Source organism: Nematostella vectensis, chromosome 1 (genome assembly GCF_932526225.1).
Source record: "Nematostella vectensis chromosome 1, jaNemVect1.1, whole genome shotgun sequence".
Classification (NCBI taxonomy): Eukaryota; Metazoa; Cnidaria; class Anthozoa; order Actiniaria; family Edwardsiidae; genus Nematostella; species Nematostella vectensis.
This window is the reverse complement of record NC_064034.1, coordinates 5,206,387-5,230,542: the sequence shown is the minus strand read 5'-3', so window position 1 is coordinate 5,230,542 and position 24,156 is coordinate 5,206,387. Positions and strand designations below refer to the sequence as shown.

The window sequence follows — 24,156 nt, the reverse complement described above, 5'->3', positions numbered from 1 at the left end:
TGCCATAATCACCGTCATTCACCATCCTCACCATCACCATCCTGCATTGCCATCATCACCATCATTCATCGTCTCAATCACCATCCTGCATTGTCATCATCACCGTCATTCACCATCGTCACCATCACCATCCTGCATTGCCATCATCACCGTCATTCATCATCGTCACCATCACCATCCTGCATTGCCATCATCACCGTCATTCATCATCGTCTCAATCACCATCCTACATTGCCATCATCACCGTCATTCATCATCGTCACAATCACCATCCTGCATTGCCATCATCACCGTCATTCATCATCGTCTCAATCACCATCCTGCATTGCCATCATCACCGTCATTCATCATCGTCTCAATCACCATCCTACATTGCCATCATCACCGTCATTCACCATCCTCACCATCACCATCCTGCATTGCCATCATCACCGTCATTCATTATCGACACAATCACCATCCTGCATTGTCATCATCACCGTCATTCACCATCGTCACCATCACCATCCTGCATTGCCATCATCACCGTCATTCATCATCGTCTCAATCACCATCCTGCATTGCCATCATCACCGTCATTCATCATCGTCTCAATCACCATCCTACATTGCCATCATCACCGTCATTCATCATCCTCACCATCACCATCCTGCATTGCCATCATCACCGTCATTCATCATCGCCTCAATCACCATCCTGCATTGCCATCATGACCGTCATTCATCATCCTCACCATCACCATCCTGCAATGCCATCATCGCCGTCATTCATCATCGTCTCAATCACCATCCTGCATTGCCATCTTCGCCGTCATTCATTATCCTCACCATCACCATCCTACATTGCCATCATCGCCGTCATTCATCATCGTCTCAATCACCATCCTGCATTGCCATCATCACCGTCATTCACCATCGTCACCATCACCATCCTGCATTGCCATCATCACCGTCATTCATCATCGTCACCATCACCATCCTGCATTGCCATCATCACCGTCATTCATCGTCTCAATCACCATCCTGCATTGCCATAATCACCGTCATTCATCATCGTCACCATCACCATGCTGCATTACCATCATCACCGTCATTCATCATCGTCTCAATCACCATCCTGCATTGCCATCATCACCGTCATTCATCATCGTCTCAATCACCATCCTACATTGCCATCATCACCGTCATTCATCATCGTCTCAATCACCATCCTGCAATGCCATCATCACCGTCATTCATCATCGTCACCATCACCATCCTACATTGCCATCATCACCGTCATTCATCATCGTCTCAATCACCATCCTGCATTGCCATCATCACCGTCATTCATCATCGTCTCAATCACCATCCTACATTGCCATCATCACCGTCATTCATCATCGTCACCATCACCATCCTGCATTGCCATCATCACCATCGTTCATCATCGTCACCATCACCATCCTGCTTTGCCATCATCACCGTCATTCATCATCGTCACAATCACCATCCTACATTGCCATCATCACCGTCATTCATCATCGTCACCATCACCATCCTGCATTGCCATCATCACCATCATTCATCATCGTCACCATCACCATCCTGCATTGCCATCATCACCGTCATTTATCGTCTCAATCACCATCCTGCATTGCCATCATCACCGTCATTCATCGTCACAATCACCATCCTGCATTGCCATCATCACCGTCATTCATCATCCTCACCATCACCATCCTGCATTGCCATCATCACCGTCATTCACCATCCTCACCATCACCATCCTGCATTGCCATCATCACCGTCATTCATCATCGTCACCATCACCATCCTGCATTGCCATCATCACCGTCATTCACCATCCTCACCGTCACCATCCTGCATTGCCATCATCACCGTCATTCACCATCCTCACCGTCACCATCCTGCATTGCCATCATCACCGTCATTCATTATCGACACAATCACCATCCTACATTGCCATCATCACCGTCATTCACCATCCTCACCATCACCATCCTGCATTGCCATTATCACCGTCATTCATCATCGTCACAATCACCATCCTGCAATGCCATCATCACCGTCATTCACCATCGTCTCCATCACCATCCTGCATTGTCATTATCATCGTCATAGAACATCATCACCATCCTACATCGCCATTACCTTCATCTTCAATCCCATAGCCATAATCATAATCATAATCATAACACAATCATCATTGTGTTTTCACTAAGCTCAATTCTGGTATGAATGCGCTTCTTATATAATTAGTTTGTAATCTAGTATAGTTATTAGTTGTCAATGAACCTCAATTCTGAGAGCTCAGAAAGAAAAAGAAGATTTTGCCCTTTTGAACCAAAGCCCAAAGCCCTAGTCCGCTTTCAATAATGTCCAAATTAACGCTGTTTTAGGTAAGAAAGGTGTCTTTAGTCCTGTCTGTGTACAAGCGTTTCTGTTTGAGAGTTGATTAAAATGTTCAACAGACCCAGGCACCACCGTGATGAGCACACGACGTGGCAAAATGACTCCCGATGCCCCCGTCCTGTCCACCCGTGCCAGCTTCTTGACCACACCCTTGGGTATAATCACTGTGTCGCTGGGCGCGCTGGTGCTGCTGGCGGTGATGGCTGCGGTGTTGATCAAGATCAGGCTCAATCGACACCCGAGCAAGGTGGCTGATTCAAGAGGCGGGAGCCCACTAGTTCATGGGTCGCGACTTAAAATTCTCAGCGGAAGCCAGTGCAGGGTTTACCCTGAAGAACAGGTGAGCTTGATAACTTAGAATGGTAGGGATGGTGATGGTCGCGACTTAATATTCTCAGCGGAAGCCAGTGCAGGGTTTACCCTGAAGAACAGGTGAGCTTTTAAGAGGAGGAACAGGTGAGCTAAAAAAATTAGAAGTGGAGAGGTAGTGTTTGCCCTAAAGAATAGATGAGCTTGATAACTTAGAATGGTAGGGATGGTGATTTTAAATAGTAAAATAACAATATGCAGTTTTTTTAACCAGTCCTTTTTTTCACAGCTTGGCCAAGAAGATCAAGCTTGGTTAAAACCAGAAGCAATGGAGCTTCATAGACTGAACGCACAGAAGATAGATTTCTAGATCTCCACAAGCCAGCCTTTCTAGCTAGGAGAACTAGGGGAGTATACATAACAGGTTGGCAAATATATAAATGGTGACTTGACTTTGCATAATGGTCGCCTCTTATATGTACTGTCAACGGTAATATGTTGCTGAACTAAAGAAGAAGTAGAGAGGACAAGGCTTATACAGTATTTGTCTCCTTTTTAAGGAACTAAAGTATGTATAATTCATTTCCGTATCCATTCAGACCTCTTTCCACGCGTAATTATGAAAATAAATAAAAAAAACGCCATCTACAAGTCTGTCTGGAAGATTCATTAACTATATTAACTGACTCTGTCGCAATGCAAGAATTATGAGAAACGTATCATTCAATGTCACTATATGTGGGCAATATTTTTCGCCATCCTTAAACAAAAAGCATATAGTATGCCACATCCCAAAGTCTTTGCAAGTTCAATCCCTTCACCTTACCGGGGTATGCTGAATGACAAAATTACAATCGGTAAAAAATGCAAGGATTCTCGTTACTCTACAAATGTTGTACCTATAGGCCTAGATCTGTTTTCATGGTACACGTAACCGTACTTTTAGTGGAGTTTTCAAGCCGGACCCGCATCAAGTTTGTTATTTAGTCACGGTGTCTCGTGCTTCTTTGTACTCGTGGGTCGAGCAAAAAGGGACCGTTATCAGGTGCTATATTGTACTACACGGATAATAATTTCAAATGTCGTAAAAATATCTATATGAACGTTTTTCATATTTGCTTTTACCGTATAATAGTTACTCCTTACTCCACACAGATGTTGTATGTTAGTAGCGTGAAGGGATAAAATAGCATATTTGTCCCAACAAGAGTTGGGTTGTGATTTTTGTAGAGAGGTGCGGTTTGCAGATGGCAGCACCACGAGACGGTTATGACATTTTATGTTGAATGAATCATTTTCTCAACCCATGTTATTGGTTATATCCCATGATCTACGGCCATCATAGCTGTGAACTCTTTCTTTATTAATTTTTGTTTCATTCAAACCTTGATCTACCATTTTCTAATGCACGAGTCCAGTCATTTGTCACGTTCAAACCCTCGACCACCCAGTCCAAGGCTGTGAGCTCGTGCATTTTCTCCTATAGTCCCTTCATCTACATAAGTCTAGATAAGTATACTGCAAAATGCAATTCTGTTACCACGCTTACACCACAAAATATAAGATTTGTGCGCGTGTCTTACTGAAAAAGCATAATAGAAAAGTGATGATGAAAACTAGAAATTTAGTTTTCATTTTTTAAGTGGAACCATGTTCCTTCATCTTATACATTAATCATCCTTACCGTTTACAAGTTTTGTCGTCATTGTTTCTTTCCACTGTGTCACCATGGCTTCTAGCCGAAATCCTCTTCTAGTAAAATCATTAAAACTATTCCCCACTGAGTATCGGCTCCCTTCGAGCTGAGATTACAAGGAAATCAGCGTCAGACCGCCACACTCAAATCGGACCACGCCTTTTTTAAGCCAGCTCACGTATCAGTCCCTACCGCTGTTAATGACCCGAGGGTGATTCTCTTTAACAAAGAAATTCATCATTTGGATATTGCATTTTAAATTGCGTAATGATTTTACCCTGAAGTGGAGGGAATTGGCGCTTATAGCGCGATTTACTTCTGGGGTTAGAATGGTTGAAAGATGACATACTCCATTCCATGGACGTTTTTTAGTTGAATTTTAGATAAAAAAAAGCAATTGAAAAGGAATCACGTTGTTAGTAAAAATTATGGATTTCTTTGTAATAGATGTTTTAGGGAAAATAAATTATTTGTTTTGGCGAAACAGTGGTTAATTGAGGTCAATATTCGAACTTTTTTTGAAGAAAATTCTCAGAGGGATAGATACAGAAATGTTTATATGGTCAAAATGGTTATAAGCGTGGGTTGGGCCTTCTTATATCACGGATGGATTATACTTCCGTGTTTACCCGAAAGCGAGTATTAGTGTGGGTTGGACGTACTCATCACGAGCGGATAGCACTTCTAAGCTTACTTAATAAACATTACACACTGCACCTCAAACGAGCCCTGGTCGCACCACGTCCCATTTGCCTGGATGATCTGAGCAGGCTTTTGATTAGGCCTGGTGCACTTGATCAAATGTTAAATATGCCCTTGTAGGCATTTGAAGTGCTTGTAGATTACGGAAGATCGGGAATGGGCTTTATCATCAATCTTTAATGGTTAAACGGAACATAAGCACTTTTTGCAGTAACTCTGAAAGAAAAATATCCGCGGTCTCTCAAAACATGTTCGAACAGATTAAGAATATTAAAAAATTAAGAATCAGAGCTATCATTTATAGTCGGTGAGAGTTTTGAGTGTGAGGGCGTAAAGAATCACTCTACGGCATTACATTCTTAAATCCTCAACGCCCGCGGCTTCAACTTGAAAACTAAACACATCAACTTGTCAGCGAATCAAACCGTTCATTTATTTTTCAGAGACGATGCGCTCAATATCCTTTGTTGGATTTCGGTAGAGCTGCTCCTGTGGGTTTCTGGGCATTTACACTTTGCGTTTAGATCTCACACTCATTAGGTCTCTGCCCGAAGACCTCACACTCATAAGGTCTCTGGCCACACTGCACCGTAATGCTCCGCAAACACCCTCACGGCATGGCTTCGTACAACTGGCTTTTGCTCGGAGTTGGATTACTTACAGGTTCGTCACTCCAAATACAGGATCTCCTAAGGTTTTTATTTGTTTTGTATTCCACAAAACATTGTATATCTTTTTATTTGCTTTTATTTTTTATTAGGGATTTTAATCGTTTTGCCGGTTTACTGGGAGAAAACTGCATATCATGTTTTATAAGGAATTTATTAGTATCAAAATAACACCTGACTACTCTCATGAGTCATTGTTGAAAGACGTAAAAGCCAGTTTCTTATATTATGACGATTTCTGTCAAATTTTGGCAAGCGTTTGCACATTCCGAACCTCAAGTTTTTAAATTGACATTTACTGCTACTGATTCTGTCAGCTTTTACTTGAAGTGTAGATTTTTTGAGTGGTTGGAATAAATATAACAAAAGGTTTTTTTACTTGAGGTCTAAAAAAATTCTGTCATGTCAAACTAAGAATTTTTTTCTCGGTTTCGTAATCTCAAAAATTTCCCCCAAATAATTTTTTTTTATTCTAAAGTATTGTTTAGGTTGTGAATAATTGGTTTGAAGTACCTTTAAGGGTATTAACGGTAATATATAACAGAAATAATAACAAAACCATACAAAAAGGAGTTTGAAAGGGAATGATACATTCTCAGGAAAAAGCGCGCCATTCCAAGCGACATGTTATTTTATTTGACATTGTACTAGACTTTCTTATACATCTCGTTTTGAAATCTAAATTGGTTCGATGTCATGTTTTAGCGTGAATTATTTTCAATCATGAAAAAGATGTTTAAGAGGGGAATAATGCATCGACACGAGTAACACGTTGGCACGGGAATATGCACGTCATCCATGCACGTTGCCACATCACATGTTTTCTGCACACGCCAAAGTTATCCTAATATACACACCCCTCTTTTACTCAATCTTGGTTGACTTGACGTCAGTTTTAACATGGATAAGATTAGTCTGATTATCTCCTGTCAGCTGCTTCCAAATGCACTGCCACCCAGTTTGGTCGATGTAACGAGACGTACTTTCTCACTCGAGCACTCGGCTGCGAAGATACGTTCTTTCAGGCGCTAGCTTCTGATCACACAGCAAACTGCAGGTGAGAACTTAGCCTGGGAGGGGAGGGAAAGGAAGCCTACCCTTGTAGGGGGGAGAAAAGGAAAGGGGGACAGGGGCTATGAGGATTATACAACAGAATAAAGGTAGACGTACAATTGGATGGATTATTATACAACATAATGAAGGTAGACGTACCATTGGATGGAAAGGAGTAAGGGGGCGTGATGGGGAGGAGTGTTATAGGAGGGCCTGCGAGGTTGCCTTGTGCTGCCTGGCGCTACCTTCTACAGGTCAAAATGTAGTCTCAATAGACGTTGCTATTTGTAGACAAAACTAAAAAAGCATAAGCTAGATCACTCTGGTATGAAACCAAATCCGACAATAAACGTCCCGTGGAGATACTGCAAAGGCTTAAAAACCCCATCTTTGTTCTTTCGGGGATGGTTTTTATCAGAGAACTCACCCCCCCCCCCCCCCCTCCGGAAAAATAAGGACTTTAGAAGCACACTAGCATACACACATTGGCACCAGTCGGGCCAAGACGGGACGCTAGCACAGTCTATTACCCGTGCAGTTCGGCAACCATGGACAGCTGTTTCGTCCTTATTAGGACTCGTCAGCATGGTATAGGCGGTTTGCCTCAGTTAAACTTCATCGGCAAAAAAAACTGCAGGGCGACTTCGACTCGAACGAAGTGCTTTAAACCACAGCTCAGATCCATGTGGGATCTAGAGCTGCGACCGGGCTAGAGTGATGGCAATTGTGCGGATCACGCATGCGACCTTTGCTAGTCTAAAACTCCGTCGGATAGCCAAACTATCCTTGCGAGTATGTATACATAAATGTGGACTTTAGAAGCACACTAGCATACACACATGAAGTTTACTAAGGCAAACCGGCTATGCCATGCTGACGAGTCCTAAGGACGAAACGGCTGTCCATGGTTGCCGAACTGCACGGGTAATAGACTCTGCTAGCGTCCCGTCTTGGCCCGACTGGTGCCAATGTGTGTATGCTAGTGTGCTTTTAAAGTCCGGAAAAATAAGGTTCATTTTTTCGGATTCCACAGCCACACACCACCCCCCCCCCCCCAAGAAAATCCTGGGTAAGGGCCTGGGTGAAATAAGATAAAATATATATATATATATATATATATCAATCTCTTCCAATTACCAAACCAAACGTATCATCGCTTTCTAGCAATGATAGAATGATGTCTGTCATTACGTAAAGAATCACACACTTGCTCTTGACTTGGAAATCGTAACGCACGCACGATATCCTGCCTGACTAGAATATTTATCGAGAGACATGTTCTCTGACCACTGTTCATATCTCACAGCTCATTATACCAGACCCACGTGGAGCAGTGCTACAATCACACGCTGCTCACTTGCTTTCGGGACAGCTCGCCTTACTAATGCTTGAGGTCATGGGGAGTGCACAGTTCTACTGCACGGACGTGGAGCTGGACCAGCTCTCCCGCCCGCCCGCAAGACTCCGCGCGCACATCCCGTGTAGCGATCAGTACCTGGTTGCCGGCCAGAACTGCTCCAAGAGGTTCCGTCACTTGCTTGCTTCGGACCGCACAGACCCTCGATTGTGCAAGTAAGTCAGACCCAGGCAGCCAGGATACCTGTTCTAAAAGAGCTAACTGAGGAAAGGTTTGCGCTCAACATTCTCACGCGAGCCAGAATGTCGAGCGCAAAGAGAGTCCCAGGTCTGGACTAAGGGAAGGGTACCACGCCACCCGTGTGCGCGAATCTTTAGCTGTGCTTCAGCTATGCTTTTAACATGAAGTCAAGACAAGTCGGTATGAATGGGGGTATCGAGTCAAATGTCCTCCCACTCTCAGCTTTGCGAGTTTACTCCCAGATTGCCGGTATTTCTTTGCTGAATTAATTCTACTTAAGTGTGAATGTGAAAGTCGATTCAAATGTGCGCTTTGCCATTTTACTTACACCCAGAGTGATGGATCACGTATCTGCGGAGTAGTCCTAGGTCAAAACAAATACAGAGAACTATATCTTAGCTGCAGCAGCGTTCTATCCTTGTACTTTTGTGATAAAAAGGAGGAAGATATTGCTTCAAATACTTTTAATTATGGAAAACTTTTATTTCCATGTAATCGAGCCGGGAAAAAACCCTTCTTTTGTTCTTTATTTGAACAACCTCTATTCACGCATCTAATTATTGCCAAAAATTAATCTATACAAACAAAACGCTTTGGGAGAAAGAAATTATCACTTTTCACTAATCGTGCACAATAATTGTTGACAGCTATGAACTTTTTTCTGCTGCTGTAACCAGTACCTGTAACCAGAATAAAAAAAGTCTTTTAAATAAAAGTGAGCCTTGCGGAAAGGGTTAACTGGGATACCTGTGATATTTCAGGTATATCCACAATTTGTCTTGGCCCCTGTGTTGTGCTGAGAAGAATCAACATTTATTTCTGCCATAAAATACCACCTTTAAATATATGTATAACTTTTACTCTTTGCCTAAGTGCTATGTTATAACACTGATGAGAAGCACAAACTCTCCTTTTTTTTGGGGGGGGGGGGTAAAATTCTGCCAATTCCTTTCTCTGCCTGGTCGACGTCACACACAAAACGTTCATTTAAGAGCACCGTTATTATAATAAAAATTAGAATACGTTTGCTTTTATGCAATTTCATCGGTAGCGGGCGAGTGTGAAGTACTTAACACTTTCATCACCCTAATTGAAATTTAACGAGAAAATAAGGCTTCAATAGTAAACCCCAAAACAGATGTGTCATAATTACACAAATAAATATGTTTATGAAACTCTTAAATTCTTAGATATAACAAACAAAGGTTTATCTTTCAGACAAAGTTTTGCTCCAATGCTTTCTAATAATGATGTTTTGTATAGTGATTGTCACCTCTGCATCAATAAGAGGGCCCCCTGTTTCAATCAAACAAAAGTTTCGAAATTTATTCTTGGTAAGATGTGGCGACACTTGGCCACACGGTATTGAAAACAAAAGCCTATAATTGAAACAAATTTCGAAACACTTTTCGAAAAAAACAAGCCATCTATTAGCGAATTTTGTAATGCCAAATGATTAAAAAGAAATGGAGTTTACGTTAGAGCTAGCTTTTAAACAAGTGCCTATGACATAAAGGACTTCGCAATTCGAAGCGTTTGAGATTTATTTGTAGTTATCATAGTCGTGATTTGTGTTACGCTAATTAGGTTTCATCACACTCTTTTTTCCATTTATTTTATTTTACCATGCCAAACCCGCTATAGATAGACTCCAACTTTTCATAATTGAAAAAAATAATTTCTTTCTAGGATGAATAAAAATGATTGGTGTAATACAGATTTTTGACTGCTAATTAAGACCATAGAAAACGCATATGTTACTGCGATCGTATGTGTTTGGTAAAACTCTACATGTTATTGCTAGAAAAAATATTTTGAGTTTTGCCTACCATAGTCCGTAGAATAGATCGTCTCTAATTGCTTGGGAAAAGTCAGATCTTATTTTAATTCCTTGGTAATTATTACTCTGCTGACTTTTGCCTGCTATATACTGTACAGATCGTATGTGGACAGCACGTCTTGCAACCCTTTATACAGTTTCTGAAGGCAATCGCCCTTTGCAGGATGCTGAACTAAGGTCCAATTACGGAAGACGCAGCTGTCCTCGTACATACGGAAGTTGCCATTTTCCTTCACAGGGACTCCCGCTTTCTTAGCAAGCTCACCCAAGTAGGCATCGTCTATTTTAAGCGGCGCCTGTACATCGTAAAACTCCATGAATTTTCTGACCACATCTGAAGACATCAGTATGCCGCCGCCACTACAATACGGTTCAAAATACGTCTTGCTTAGCTCTTGTCCCGACACAGCGTAACGACCGGAACGGAGAACAGGGCTGTTAATCATGAGATTCCCCATGTAGAGGTTACTTCGTGGAGCTGACTTGGCTAAGTACTGTAGCATCGCGTACGGGTTCACGAACACATCATCGTCCGACTTGAGCATGAAATCAAACGGGCAGTAGCGCATCGCCCACTCAAAACCCATTGCTACTTTATAGCTCATATTAAAAAAACCCTCCCTGTACTCACTCGTAATCAGGTCACCGTAGAGTCTATCCTCAGCTGCCATCAGTCTCATCTCTTCTTGGTTATCGTTAGCGCCTATGAGGAACACTGTTCTCCATCGGAGTGATGGCAAAAAATCCGTACCCCAGGTAAAGCGGATTTCTTTCCTCCTGGCAGCGTTGCCAACATAGCTCGATACTAGGATCAGTAGATTTACTTTAGAGTGGCAGGTCTTACTGGAGATCAGTTTCGTCCTGTGTCTATCATCTTTGTGTCCCAAAGTAAGTTCTTTGACAGTTATGGTGTTCAGAAGACTAAAGTATACAAGTCCAGTAAACAGTGCGAACAGAATAACAAGTCTTGGCCGTGCTCCGCACAGAAGTTGGTAAAGCTTGCGTTTCATCAGAACGGGACCTGAAACAAAATGGAAACACCGAAATCTTAAAGAGTCGTTCTCTTCCTCTTTTTCTCGCGGGGTTTCGCGGGATATGTAGATTCAATAGCGTACTTCCCCGAGGTCACGTGGTTAGTTTCTGCGCATGCGTGAATTTGCAGCTGGTCTAAAGGTACGTGGGCTCTAGGAACGAGATAGTGACGCAGCAGCAACACTCAGCTAACTTACAGTGGAATGAGGCATCATGGGACACTATTGAACTCATCTGGGAACATCGCTGACACCCTTGGCGGAGGCGGATAGGTCCGATCAGTGGGAAATTCTAGTCACCCGAGTAGAAATGATGCAAATATATTATAAACTGGAAGTTATTAATTAAACTTTTAAGAAATTATAGTTGCACGTAGTCCCCGGGGTGTTTCCCGCATCCAAGGTATCTAAATAGACTTCTAGTAGATGATAATAAGATAATCTCCAATAATATCACAATATCGAGGAGTAGAGCAGATGGAAGGAGGGTATCTAAATAGACATCTAGTAGATGATAATAAGATAATCTCCGATAATATCACAATATCGAAGAGTCCAGCAGAAGAAAGGAGGGTATCTAAATAGACATCTAGTAGATGATAATAAGAAAATCTCCGATAATATCACAATATCGAGGAGTCCAGCAGAAGAAAGGAGGGTATCTAAATAGACATCTAGTAGATAATAATAAGATAATCTCCGATAATATCACAATATCGAGGAGTCCAGCAGAAGAAAGGAGGGTATCTAAATAGACATCTAGTAGATGATAATAAGAAAATCTCCGATAATATCACAATATCGAGGAGTCCAGCAGAAGAAAGGAGGGTATCTAAATAGACATCTAGTAGATGATAATAAGAAAATCTCCGATAATATCACAATATCGAAGGTCCAGCAGAAGGAGGGTATCTAAATAGACATCTAGTAGATGATAATAAGAAAATCTCCGATAATATCACAATATCGAAGGTCCAGCAGAAGGAGGGTATCTAAATAGACATCTAGTAGATGATAATAAGATAATCTCAGATAATATCACGATATCGAGGGGTCCAGCAGAAGAAAGGAGGGTATCTAAATAGATATCTAGTAGATTCTAATAAGATAATCTCCGATAATATCACAATATCGAGGAGTCCAGCAGAAGAAAGGAAGGATCTGTGATACAATTTGACCTTTTGTAGCATATAGAGTCTCATGTTCACAACTCCGTTTAGCAGCAAAGCACGTGAAAGCAACCAGAATTACCCGACAAAAATGCTGTTGGACTTGTTCTGAAAAAAACTGTAATGCCTAAATACTGTTTCAACTCGAATTAAAATGTATCATGTAAGTACCCCCCAGATTTGAATAAGGAACTGAGCGAATAAGGCAACAGACGAAAAAGGAACTGCGAATAAGGAACCAGCTTCACGCTGGTTCTAAATAGACGACTAGTAGATTAAATAAGATAATCTCCGATAATATCGCAATATCGAGGGATGAGGAGAGGAGAGGAAAGGGGTCTAACCACTATCTAATAGCATATAATTAGAGGAAAACAATGATAATATCCTAATCTCAATATCAGATATCAGTGATAATGTTCGATATAGCGCTATCGCTATCGATCTCTCGGGCTTCGTTTGTTGGCACTGGCGGGCATATCTATTTGTTTCAAAAACTATATGTTGAATCAGTTCTTCTGGAAACAGTATCAGGAAGAAATCCACCGCAAAACAGTCTTCTGGTAGCATAAAAGTGGCACCGGTCCGCTCGCGAAACGCAGAACTACTTTCGTCTCCCTCGGTTACTTGACCAAACTTCTCTCAATTCTCTCTGAAAACTCACATCTTCTTACTGCAAGCTAAATACAACCAAAAACCTAAAGGATAACAGAATAAGTTACATGCTACCCAATGATAAGACAAAAAAATATATCTGGGTATAGCAAGCACAACACAGTTTATATGTGGGCTATGTGTGCAGAATCAAAAGCAACTCCTCTTTTCTCAAATGGCTCCAATCTCTTGAAAATATTTCATAGTCTGGGAGAGTGTTGGTAAAATGAAATAATCAGTCATCATTGTTGCGGAATAGTTCTTAAATACCAAACACTACAAGAGACCATGATTAACATGCTTACTGGAATTAAAGCGCCAAATCATAAAAACAGGCTTATATTTACGGTAAAATTATTGTAAAAAGCAACCCCTTTTTTCATTGCATTTCAAGTAATCATGCAGTAGAGATCGTGCATGGTATGATGTTCACCATCTTGGTAAAATATGAACAACTATAACAAATTTGGAATCACCATAACAGCATCAAAACTCCCCTAGTAAGCCTCACTAGTCAGCCCCCAGGACATTTTGTTCTTCGGCTAGAAGAGGGGTCTTAAAGGAAAATGGAAAGAGGGGGGTTTAGAATGATAGAAATAGGGGTTTTATTTCAAAATCTGTCTCTAGCTTTTGGCACTTGGTGATTTTAGCCCCTAATTAGCAGAGCTTTTACTGTGTTCACATAGTAGGTAGCACTAAGCAATAAGCTAATAAATGTTCATATAAAATAAAACAAGACAACTCCTCTCTATTTCCGCCATTTATTGGTTCAACAAAAGAATGAATATAAGATTTCTGCTGAGCATTAGTGCATTTCCAAGGAATTGCAGCCCCAATCCAACAACCACCTCCCCCTCATTGACACACTCCAGGCTACAGGCAATGGGGAACACTATACAAAATCATATAAAAACTAGCTCAGATATTGGCAGTGTGTGGTGCCCACATGATTCTGTCCATAGAAAACTAAAAGGGTTGGTCTTTTTGCCCAATCTATTAATGACTGATATTGACTGTGTTCAAGTAAAAGTCTAACACTGACCCATAACCCTAGATTCAGATATTTGCAATTTGATTGAAACAAGTCAGTATATTCCACATAGTCAAAATGAATGTAGAATCACATATATAGCACAGCTGCACAACCTTTTATTGTGGTACAGGTATGAAGCATGAAGTTATTCTTTTTAGGTTCTTCATCAGTGTAATCCTTGCATTCAAACATTCTCATATACTGGTAACATTTGATTGGACTTTTATCATCCAGAGGTGGGGAATGCAGTCATGAACCACATTCCAGAAAATGATAAGCAGCACATCAGATTGTGACTGCCACCAAAATGAACAAATAAAATGGACTGTTTGTACAATAGTATTTTAAGTCACTAGCTTGATTCTTCATTTTTAGAGCATCACTCTAATAAAAAAAATATTATAAGGTTCTTATAAAAAAAGGAATGTATTTATTATAACTTACAGGACTTTCATATTATGAAAAGTCCAAATACCAGCAGACAATCAAGATGCTATATTGAAACACTATAGTAGGCATCCATGAGTTCAAATAATTGTGTAAAAAGTAGCCAATAAAATGATGGTTGTACTTTATTGACTGAAAAACATTACAGCATCCTTGCAGTATAAATTTTAAATAATATATAATGTATAGTTAACAATAAATGATATATGAACTATTTTAAAGAAAACGCCATTCATATTATAAAATACAAATTAAAACCATAGCCAGTCAAAGCTATTACAGTAGCATTACTAAAGATATTTCGCAAAATAAAGAAGAATGAAAACCTGAAGTTTCTAAATAAATTCTCATAGTAGCCTAGCGTATGAAGGATGCAATTTCGGATGTTATGTTACACAATTGACTTCAAAGCAAAGTACTCGAAATGTAGAATGTAAGACAAGGAAAATGTTATACCTGAATCTTCTTATTCATTTTCAAGTAAAAGCTTATTTTACCCATTTTAAGGCTAATAACTTCATTAGCAGCACGACAAAGTTTTTACGCACATGTACACCGATTCCTCAGATCCATTGTGGTTTGGTTGTGATATGCTTGCTCTTGCATAGTTTTGAGCTTGAATGATTCAACGTGAGGTTGTTTGATGCAACGTGGAGTGAGACGAAAACAAATGGCTGCCACTTCAGCGGTAATCTCAAAGGGCAACTTAGACCACGCCAATTTGTTCATACAGTACGTCACAAAAGCGACCGCTGACAGTTTATGCGCTGACGAGCAAAACATCCAAGATGGCGGCGAAACGTCGAATTTCTCGAAAACGAATTATAACCGCGCGAAAACACCTACAGTAAGCGTATTTTTTTGTTTTTACATCTAAATACGAGTCCTTGCAGTTCCCCATTAAAATCGCTTTGACAGAAAAACGAAGTCAGTTACCCCCATTTTTTATTTGCTCAAATAGTTAAATATATACAGAAAAATGATACACTGAAAGAAGAAAAAAAGTTAAGTTGTAAAAGTTTGTTTATTTTCCCTTAAAATCCGTAAATTGTTATTTTAAATAGTAAAATAACAATATGCATTTTTTTCATCCAGTCCTTTTTTTCACAGCTTGGCCAAGAAGATCAAGCTTGGTTAAAACCAGAAGCAATGGAGCTTCATAGACTGAACGCACAGAAGATAGATTTCTAGATCTCCACAAGCCAGCCTTTCTAGCTAGGAGAACTAGGGGAGTATACAGAACAGGTTGGCAAATATATAAATGGTGACTTGACTTTGCATAATGGTCGCCTCTTATATGTACTGTCAACGGTAATATGTTGCTGAACTAAAGAAGAAGTAGAGAGGACAAGGCAGGTAGGCAGTAATATATTTAGTGTCTGAATGAAACCAGAGTGAAGTTAGTTCCTTATTCGCAGTTCCTTTTTCGTCTGTTTCCTTAACCAGAGTGAAGTTAGTTCCTTATTCGCAGTTCCTTTTTCGTCTGTTTCCTTATTCGCTCATTTCCTTATTCAAATCCGGGGGGGTACTTACATGATACCTTTTAATTCGAGTTGAAACAGTATTTAGGCATAACAGTTTATTCAGAACAAGTCCAACAGCATTTTCGTCGGGTAAATTTCGATGCTTTAACGTGCTCGCTGCTAAGCGGAGCTGTGAACATGAGACTCTATCTGCTACAAAAGGTCAAATTACGAAATGCGTGCAATCGCTTTCACAAATGAATCTAGCAAAAGAGAGGAAATCTACCTCTCATCTGATAAATGTATTTATATCTTGGGCTTTCTTTCCAAACGCATTAATATATTTAGAGGAAAAATATTCACGCTTTACGTGACTACGTACGCGTGTAGAAGGAATTTGACCTTGCTAACAAAACCACAATTTGACAGATAGTGCTTGTTGTCAATTAACACCTTGGCTACTACATAAGGCTCTGACAAAACAAATAGACTAGTGCAGTGACACGAATAGGGGACTGCTCCTTATTCAAGTTAGTTTTCGCGAATAAGGAAATGGAATCTCCCAACGTCCGATTTCGTTTTACGACTTTATCCGAATAAGGAATAGACTATGAAGAGGGTTGTCAGTGTTTTTTAAACATTTCTCGAAAAAGGAAATGGTATTTCATAACGCCTGATTTCGTTTTACCTACTTATCCGAATAAGGAATAGACTAAAGAGAGGGTTCTTTAGTACTTTCTAAACATTTCTCGAATAAGGAAATGGTATTTCATAACGCCTGATTTCGTTTTAACTACTTATCCGAATAAGGAATAAACTATGAAGAGGATTGTCAGTGTTTGCTCATCATTTCTCAATAAAGGAAAGGAAATTTCATAACTCCCGATTTCGCTTTAACTACTCCTTTCGAAAGAGTTCTCGAAAAAGGAAATGGTATTTCATAACTCCCTATCTCGTTTTAACTACTTATCCTAATAAGGAATAGACTAAAAAGAGGGTCGTTAGTGTTTTTTAAACATTTCTCGAATAAGGAAATGGTATTTCATAACGCCTGATTTCGTTTTACCTACTTATCCGAATAAGCAATAGACTAAAGAGAGGGTTCTTTAGTATTTTCTTAACATTTCTCGAATAAGGAAATGGTATTTCATAACGCCTGATTTCGTTTTAACTACTCCTTTCGTAAGAGTTCTCGAAAAAGGAAATGGTATTCCATAACTCCCGATCTAGTTTTAACTACTTATCCGAATAAGGAATAGACTAAAAAGCGGGTTTTTTATATTTTCTAAACATTTCTCGAATAAGGAAATGGTATTTCATAACGCCTGATTTCGTTTTTCCTACTTATCCGAATAAGCAATAGACTAAAGAGAGGGTTCTTTAGTATTTTATTAACATTTCTCGAATAAGGAAATGGTATTTCATAACGCCTGATTTCGTTTTACCTACTTATCCGAATAAGCAATAGACTAAAGAGAGGGTTCTTTAGTATATTCTAAACATTTCTCGAATAAGGAAATGGTATTTCATAACGCCTGATTTCGTTTTACCTACTTATCCGAATAAGCAATAGACTAAAGAGAGGGTTGTCAGTGTTTGCTCATCATTTCTCAATAAAGGAAAGGAAATTTCATAACTCCCGATTTCGCTTTAACTACTCCTTTCGAAAGAGTTCTCGAAAAAGGAAATGGTATTCCATAACTCCCGATCTAGTTTTAACTACTTATCCGAATAAGGAATAGACTAAAAAGCGGTTTTTTTATATTTTCTAAACATTTCTCGAATAAGGAAATGGTCTTTCGAAAGGAGTAGTTAAAATGAAATAGGGAGTTATGAAATTTCCTTTCCTTTATTGAGAAATGATGAGCAAACACTGACAATCCTCTTCATAGTCTATTCCTTATTCGGATAAAGTCGTAAAACGAAATCGGACGTTGGGAGATTCCATTTCCTTATTCGCGAAAACTAACTTGAATAAGGAGCAGTCCCCTATTCGTGTCACTGCACTAATCTATTTGTTTTGTCAGAGCCTTATGTAGTAGCCAAGGTGTTAATTGACAACAAGCACTATCTGTCAAATTGTGGTTTTGTTAGCAAGGTCAAATTCCTTCTACACGCGTACGTAGTCACGTAAAGCGTGAATATTTTTCCTCTAAATATATTAATGCGTTTGGAAAGAAAGCCCAAGATATAAATACATTTATCAGATGAGAGGTAGATTTCCTCTCTTTTGCTAGATTCATTTGTGAAAGCGATTGCACGCATTTCGTAATTTGACCTTTTGTAGCAGATAGAGTCTCATGTTCACAGCTCCGCTTAGCAGCGAGCACGTTAAAGCATCGAAATTTACCCGACGAAAATGCTGTTGGACTTGTTCTGAATAAACTGTTATGTCTAAATACTGTTTCAACTCGAATTAAAAGGTATCATGTAAGTACCCCCCCCGGATTTGAATAAGGAAATGAGCGAATAAGGAAACAGACGAAAAAGGAACTGCGAATAAGGAACTAACTTCACTTTGGTTGTTTCCTTATTCGCTCAGTTCCTTATTCAAATCCGGGGGGGGTACTTACATGATACCTTTTAATTCGAGTTGAAACAGTATTTAGGCATAACAGTTTATTCAGAACAAGCCCAAGAGCATTTTCCGTCGGGTAAATTTGGATGCTTTAACGTGCTCGCTGCTAAGCGGAGCTGTGAACATGAGACTCTATCTGCTACAAAAGGTCAAATTACGCTATGCGTGCAATCGCTTTCACAAATGAATCTAGCAAAAGAGAGGAAATCTACCTCTCATCTGATAAATGTATTTATATCTTGGGCTTTCTTTCCAAACGCATTAATATATTTAGAGGAAAAATATTCACGCTTTACGTGACTACGTACGCGTGTAGAAGGAATTTGACCTTGCTAACAAAACCACAATTTGACAGATAGTGCTTGTTGTCAATGCTACTAGATATGGCTCTGACAAAACAAATAGATTAGTGCAGTTACACGAATAGGCAACTGCTCCTTATTCAAGTTAGTTTTCGCGAATAAGGAAATGGAATCTCCCAACGTCCGATTTCGTTTTACGACTTTATCCGAATAAGGAATAGACTATGAAGAGGGTTGTCAGTGTTTGCTCATCATTTCTCAATAAAGGAAAGGAAATATCATAACGCCCGATTTCGCTTTAACGACTCCTTTCAAAAGAGTTCTCGAAAAAGGAAATGGTATTTCATAACTCCCTATCTCGTTTTAACTACTTATCCGAATAAGGAATAGACTAAAAAGAGGGTTTTTTATGTTTTCAACATTTCTCGAATAAATAAATGGAATCTCCCAACTTCCGTTTTCGTTTTACGACTTATCCGAATAAGGAATAGACTAAAGAGAGGGTTCTTTAGTACTTTCTAAACATTTCTCGAAAAAGGAAATGGTATTTCATAACGCCTGATTTCGTTTTACCTACTTATCCGAATAAGGAATAGACTAAAAAGAGGGTTTTTTATGTTTTCTAAACATTTCTCGAATAAATAAATGGAATCTCCCAACGTCCTATTTCGTTTTACGACTTATCCGAATAAGCACAAAATTGCGGGTGGGGGGTGCACAATACAAGAAATGTTAGGAAACCCAAACAAGCCGTAACATGGTAAAAAATTTTGAAGGGAACACGGTTAAAGGGACATTATTTGGGGGACAACCATGCCCTTCTAGTCATTCGGTCTTATAATTCGCGTCGTTAAAGCTAATTCTATTTCCTTATTCGAGAAATTCGTTCGATTCCTATAATTCGTAAAAACGAAATCGGTCGTTATAAAATACCATCTCCTTATTCAAAAGATGTTGAAAAAAAAAACACGCTAACAATCTTCTTTTTACTCCATTCCTTTTTCGGTAAAAAAAAGTAGTAAAAACGAAATCAGGCGTTATGTAATGCCATTTCCTTTTTCAAGAGATGTTGAAAAAACACTGACAATCTTCTTTTTGAGTTTATTCCTTATTCGGATAAGTAAGTTAAAACGAGATCGGGAGTTATGAAATACCATTTCCTTTTTCGAGAACTCTTTTGAAAGGCGTCGTTTAAGCGAAATCAGGCGTTATGAAATTCCATTTCCTTTATTGAGAAATGATGAGCAAACACTGACAATCCAGTTTTTAGTCTATTCCTTATTGGGATAGGTAGTTGTTGCGTTAGGTTCCCGTGAGGATTTCGCCACAAACCGTATAACAATCCAACGATGTGTAAATATATATTTATTCGATCTAGAATGAATGAAAGTTATTTGATTTACATTGATTGCATGGAATCAAAGCTTATTTACAGTTATTCAAACTCACAAATTAACTTACTTCAATGGCGTATCCGATCGTGTTTTCTGATTCTCAAAGTCCTGGTTAGCTGTAGGTTTTGTAATCGTACTGGTTAGCTGTATTTCAGAGTTCCGATCTCGGTTACTGTTGATCTGACTGATTTACAATGGTTATAATCACGTGGTTGAAATCGATATTAACGAAACTGTCACTTGTCACTTATGTAATAGATTTATGCCGAAACAGTAGTTAAAACGAAATCAGGCGTTATGAAATACCATTTCCTTATTCGAGAAATGTTTAGAAAGTACTAAAGAACCCTCTCTTTAGTCTATTCCTTATTCGGATAAGTAGTAAAACGAAATAGGACGTTGGGAGATTCCATTTACTTATTCGAGAAATGTTTAGAAAACATAAAAAACCCTCTTTTAAGTCTATTCCTTATTCGGATAAGTAGTTAAAACGAGATAGGGAGTTATGAAATACCATTTCCTTTTTCGAGAACTCTTTCGAAAGGAGTCGTTAAAGCGAAATCGGGCGTTATGATATTTCCTTTCCTTTATTGAGAAATGATGAGCAAACACTGACAACCCTCTTCATAGTCTATTCGTTATTTGGATAAAGTCGTAAAACGAAATCGGACGTTGGGAGATTCCATTTCCTTATTCGCGAAAACTAACTTGAATAAGGAGCAGTTGCCTATTCGTGTCACTGCACTAATCTATTTGTTTTGTCAGAGCCTTATGTAGTAGCCAAGGTGTTAATTGACAACAAGCACTATCTGTCAAATTGTGGTTTTGTTAGCAAGGTCAAATTCCTTCTACACGCGTACGTAGTCACGTAAAGCGTGAATATTTTTCCTCTAAATATATTAATGCGTTTGGAAAGAAAGCCCAAGATATAAATACATTTATCAGATGAGAGGTTGATTTCCTCTCTTTTGCTAGATTCATTTGTGAAAGCGATTGCACGCATAGCGTAATTTGACCTTTTGTAGCAGATAGAGTCTCATGTTCACAGCTCCGCTTAGCAGCGAGCACGTTAAAGCATCCAAATTTACCCGACGGAAAATGCTCTTGGACTTGTTCTGAATAAACTGTTATGCCTAAATACTGTTTCAACTCGAATTAAAAGGTATCATGTAAGTACCCCCCCGGATTTGAATAAGGAACTGAGCGAATAAGGAAACAGACGAAAAAGGAACTGCGAATAAGGAACTAACTTCACTCTGGTCTGAATGAAAGGTAAGATAAGTAAAGAATGTATTTCTTAATGCATATATTTTCTATGTTGTGTATAGTCTTGTGTCAGTCATTATTATTCACCGATAGAAACAATGCGCTATTTTTTTACTTCACAGTTGATTTGATTGTTTGAACCTTGACTTTCTGTTGACGTCATATTGGGGGAGGCTTATACAGTATTTGTCTCCTTTTTAAGGAACTAAAGTATGTATAATTCATTTTCGTATCCATTCAGACCTCTTTCCACGCGTAATTATGAAAATAAATAAAAAAACGCCATCTACAAGTCTGTCTGGAAGATTCATTAACTATATTAACTGACTCTGTCGCAATGCAAGAATTATGAGAAACGTATCATTCAATGTCACTATATGTGGGCAATATTTTTCGCCATCCTTAAACAAAAAGCACATAGTATGCCACATCCCAAAGTCTTTGCAAGTTCAATCCCTTCACCTTACCGGGGTATGCTGAATGACAAAATTACAATCGGTAAAAAATGCAAGGATTCTCGTTACTCTACAAATGTTGTACCTATAGGCCTAGATCTGTTTTCATGGGACACGTAACCGTACTTTTAGTGGAGTTTTCAAGCCGGACCCGCATCAAGTTTGTTATTTAGTCACGGTGTCTCGTGCTTCTGTGTACTCGTGGGTCGAGCAAAAAGGGACCGTTATCAGGTGCTATATTGTACTACACGGATAATAATTTCAAATGTCGTAAAAATATCTATATGAACGTTTTTCATATTTGCTTTTACCGTATAATAGTTACTCCTTACTCCACACAGATGTTGTATGTTAGTAGCGTGAAGGGATAAAATAGCATATTTGTCCCAACAAGAGTTGGGTTGTGATTTTTGTAGAGAGGTGCGGTTTGCAGATGGCAGCACCACGAGACGGTTATGACATTTTATGTTGAATGAATCATTTTCTCAACCCATGTTATTGGTTATATCCCATGATCTACGGCCATCATAGCTGTGAACTCTTTCTTTATTAATTTTTGTTTCATTCAAACCTTGATCTACCATTTTCTAATGCACGAGTCCAGTCATTTGTCACGTTCAAACCCTCGACCACCCAGTCCAAGGCTGTGAGCTCGTGCATTTCCCCCTATAGTCCCTTCATCTACATAAGTCTAGATAAGTATAGTCTGCAAAATGCAATTCTGTTACCACGCTTACACCACAAAATATAAGATTTGTGCGCGTGTCTTACTGAAAAAGCATAATAGAAAAGTGATGATGAAAACTAGAAATTTAGTTTTCATTTTTTAAGTGGAACCATGTTCCTTCATCTTATACATTAATCATCCTTACCGTTTACAAGTTTTGTCGTCGTTGTTTCTTTCCACTGTGTCACCATGGCTTCTAGCCGAAATCCTCTTCTAGTAAAATCATTAAAACTATTCCCCACTGAGTATCGGCTCCCTTCGAGCTGAGATTACAAGGAAATCAGCGTCAGACCGCCACACTGAAATCGGACCACGCCTTTTTTAAGCCAGCTCACGTATCAGTCCCTACCGCTGTTAATGACCCGAGGGTGATTCTCTTTAACAAAGAAATTCGTCATTTGGATATTGCATTTTAAATTGCGCAATGATTTTACCCTGAAGTGGAGGGAATTGGCGCTTATAGCGCGATTTACTTCTGGGGTTAGAATGGTTGAAAGATGACATACTCTATTCCATGGACGTTTTTTAGTTGAATTTTAGATAAAAAAAGCAATTGAAAGGGAATAGTGAGAAGTGATATGCCGTCACATCAACAACCACGTTGTTAGTAAAAATTATGGATTTCTTTGTAATAGATGTTTTAGGGAAAATAAATTATTTGTTTTGGCGAAACAATGGTTAATTGAGGTCAATATTCGAACTTTTTTTGAAGAAAATTCTCAGAGGGATAGATACAGAAATGTTTATATGGTCAAAATGGTTATAAGCGTGGGTTGGGCCTTCTTATATCACGGATGGATTATACTTCCGTGTTTACCCGAAAGCGAGTATTAGTGTGGGTTGGACGTACTTATCACGAGCGGATAGCACTTCTAAGTTTACTTAATAAACATTACACACTGCGCCTCAAACGAGCCCTGGTCGCACCACGTCCCATTTGCCTGGATGATCTGAGCAGGCTTTTGATTAGGCCTGGTGCACTTGATCAAATGTTAAATATGCCCTTGTAGGCATTTGAAGTGCTTGTAGATTACGGAAGATCGGGAATGAGCTTTATCATCAATCTTTAATGGTTAAACGGAACATAAGCACTTTTTGCAGTAACTCTGAAAGAAAAATATCCGCGGTCTCTCAAAACATGTTCGAACAGATTAAGAATATTAAAAAATTAAGAATCAGAGCTATCATTTATAGTCGGTGAGAGTTTTGAGTGTGAGGGCGTAAAGAATCGCTCTATGGCATTACATTATTACATCCTCAACGCCCGCGGCTTCAACTTGAAAACTAAACACATCAACTTGTCAGCGAATCAAACCGTTCATTTATTTTTCAGAGACGATGCGCTCAATATCCTTTGT

General features: G+C 39.2%; 2 protein-coding genes and 1 long non-coding RNA gene across 8 annotated transcripts in view; 1 reads left to right on the top strand and 2 right to left on the bottom strand.

The window, feature by feature from the left end:
• The window catches only part of LOC5510655, a 69,439-nt gene extending 66,065 nt beyond the window's left edge, over positions 1 to 3,374 (top strand). For all 6 annotated transcript variants that reach the window (XM_048720789.1, XM_048719864.1, XM_048719434.1 and 3 more), the window contains 2 exons: positions 2,474 to 2,754; positions 3,013 to 3,374. In XM_048720789.1, coding sequence (XP_048576746.1) covers positions 2,474 to 2,754; positions 3,013 to 3,093 — 362 coding nt within the window. In that variant the 3' untranslated portion in view covers positions 3,094 to 3,374. The remainder of the gene's footprint in view (positions 1 to 2,473; positions 2,755 to 3,012) is intronic.
• A 5,856-nt stretch (positions 3,375 to 9,230) lies between these two features.
• Positions 9,231 to 23,043, bottom strand: LOC5510681 (UDP-GlcNAc:betaGal beta-1,3-N-acetylglucosaminyltransferase 7). The gene is made up of 2 exons (XM_048730751.1): positions 22,944 to 23,043; positions 9,231 to 11,300 (listed from the first exon to the last, which is right to left on the bottom strand). Exons 1-2 carry the CDS (start codon positions 22,987 to 22,989, stop codon positions 10,363 to 10,365), a joined length of 984 nt encoding a protein of 327 aa, XP_048586708.1. The 5' UTR covers positions 22,990 to 23,043; the 3' UTR covers positions 9,231 to 10,362.
• LOC125568429 lies at positions 13,881 to 15,346 on the bottom strand. Its single transcript, XR_007312359.1, has 2 exons — positions 15,070 to 15,346; positions 13,881 to 14,550 (listed from the first exon to the last, which is right to left on the bottom strand). It is a non-coding gene; the product is annotated as an uncharacterized LOC125568429 (long non-coding RNA).
• Positions 23,044 to 24,156: the final 1,113 nt, after the last annotated feature.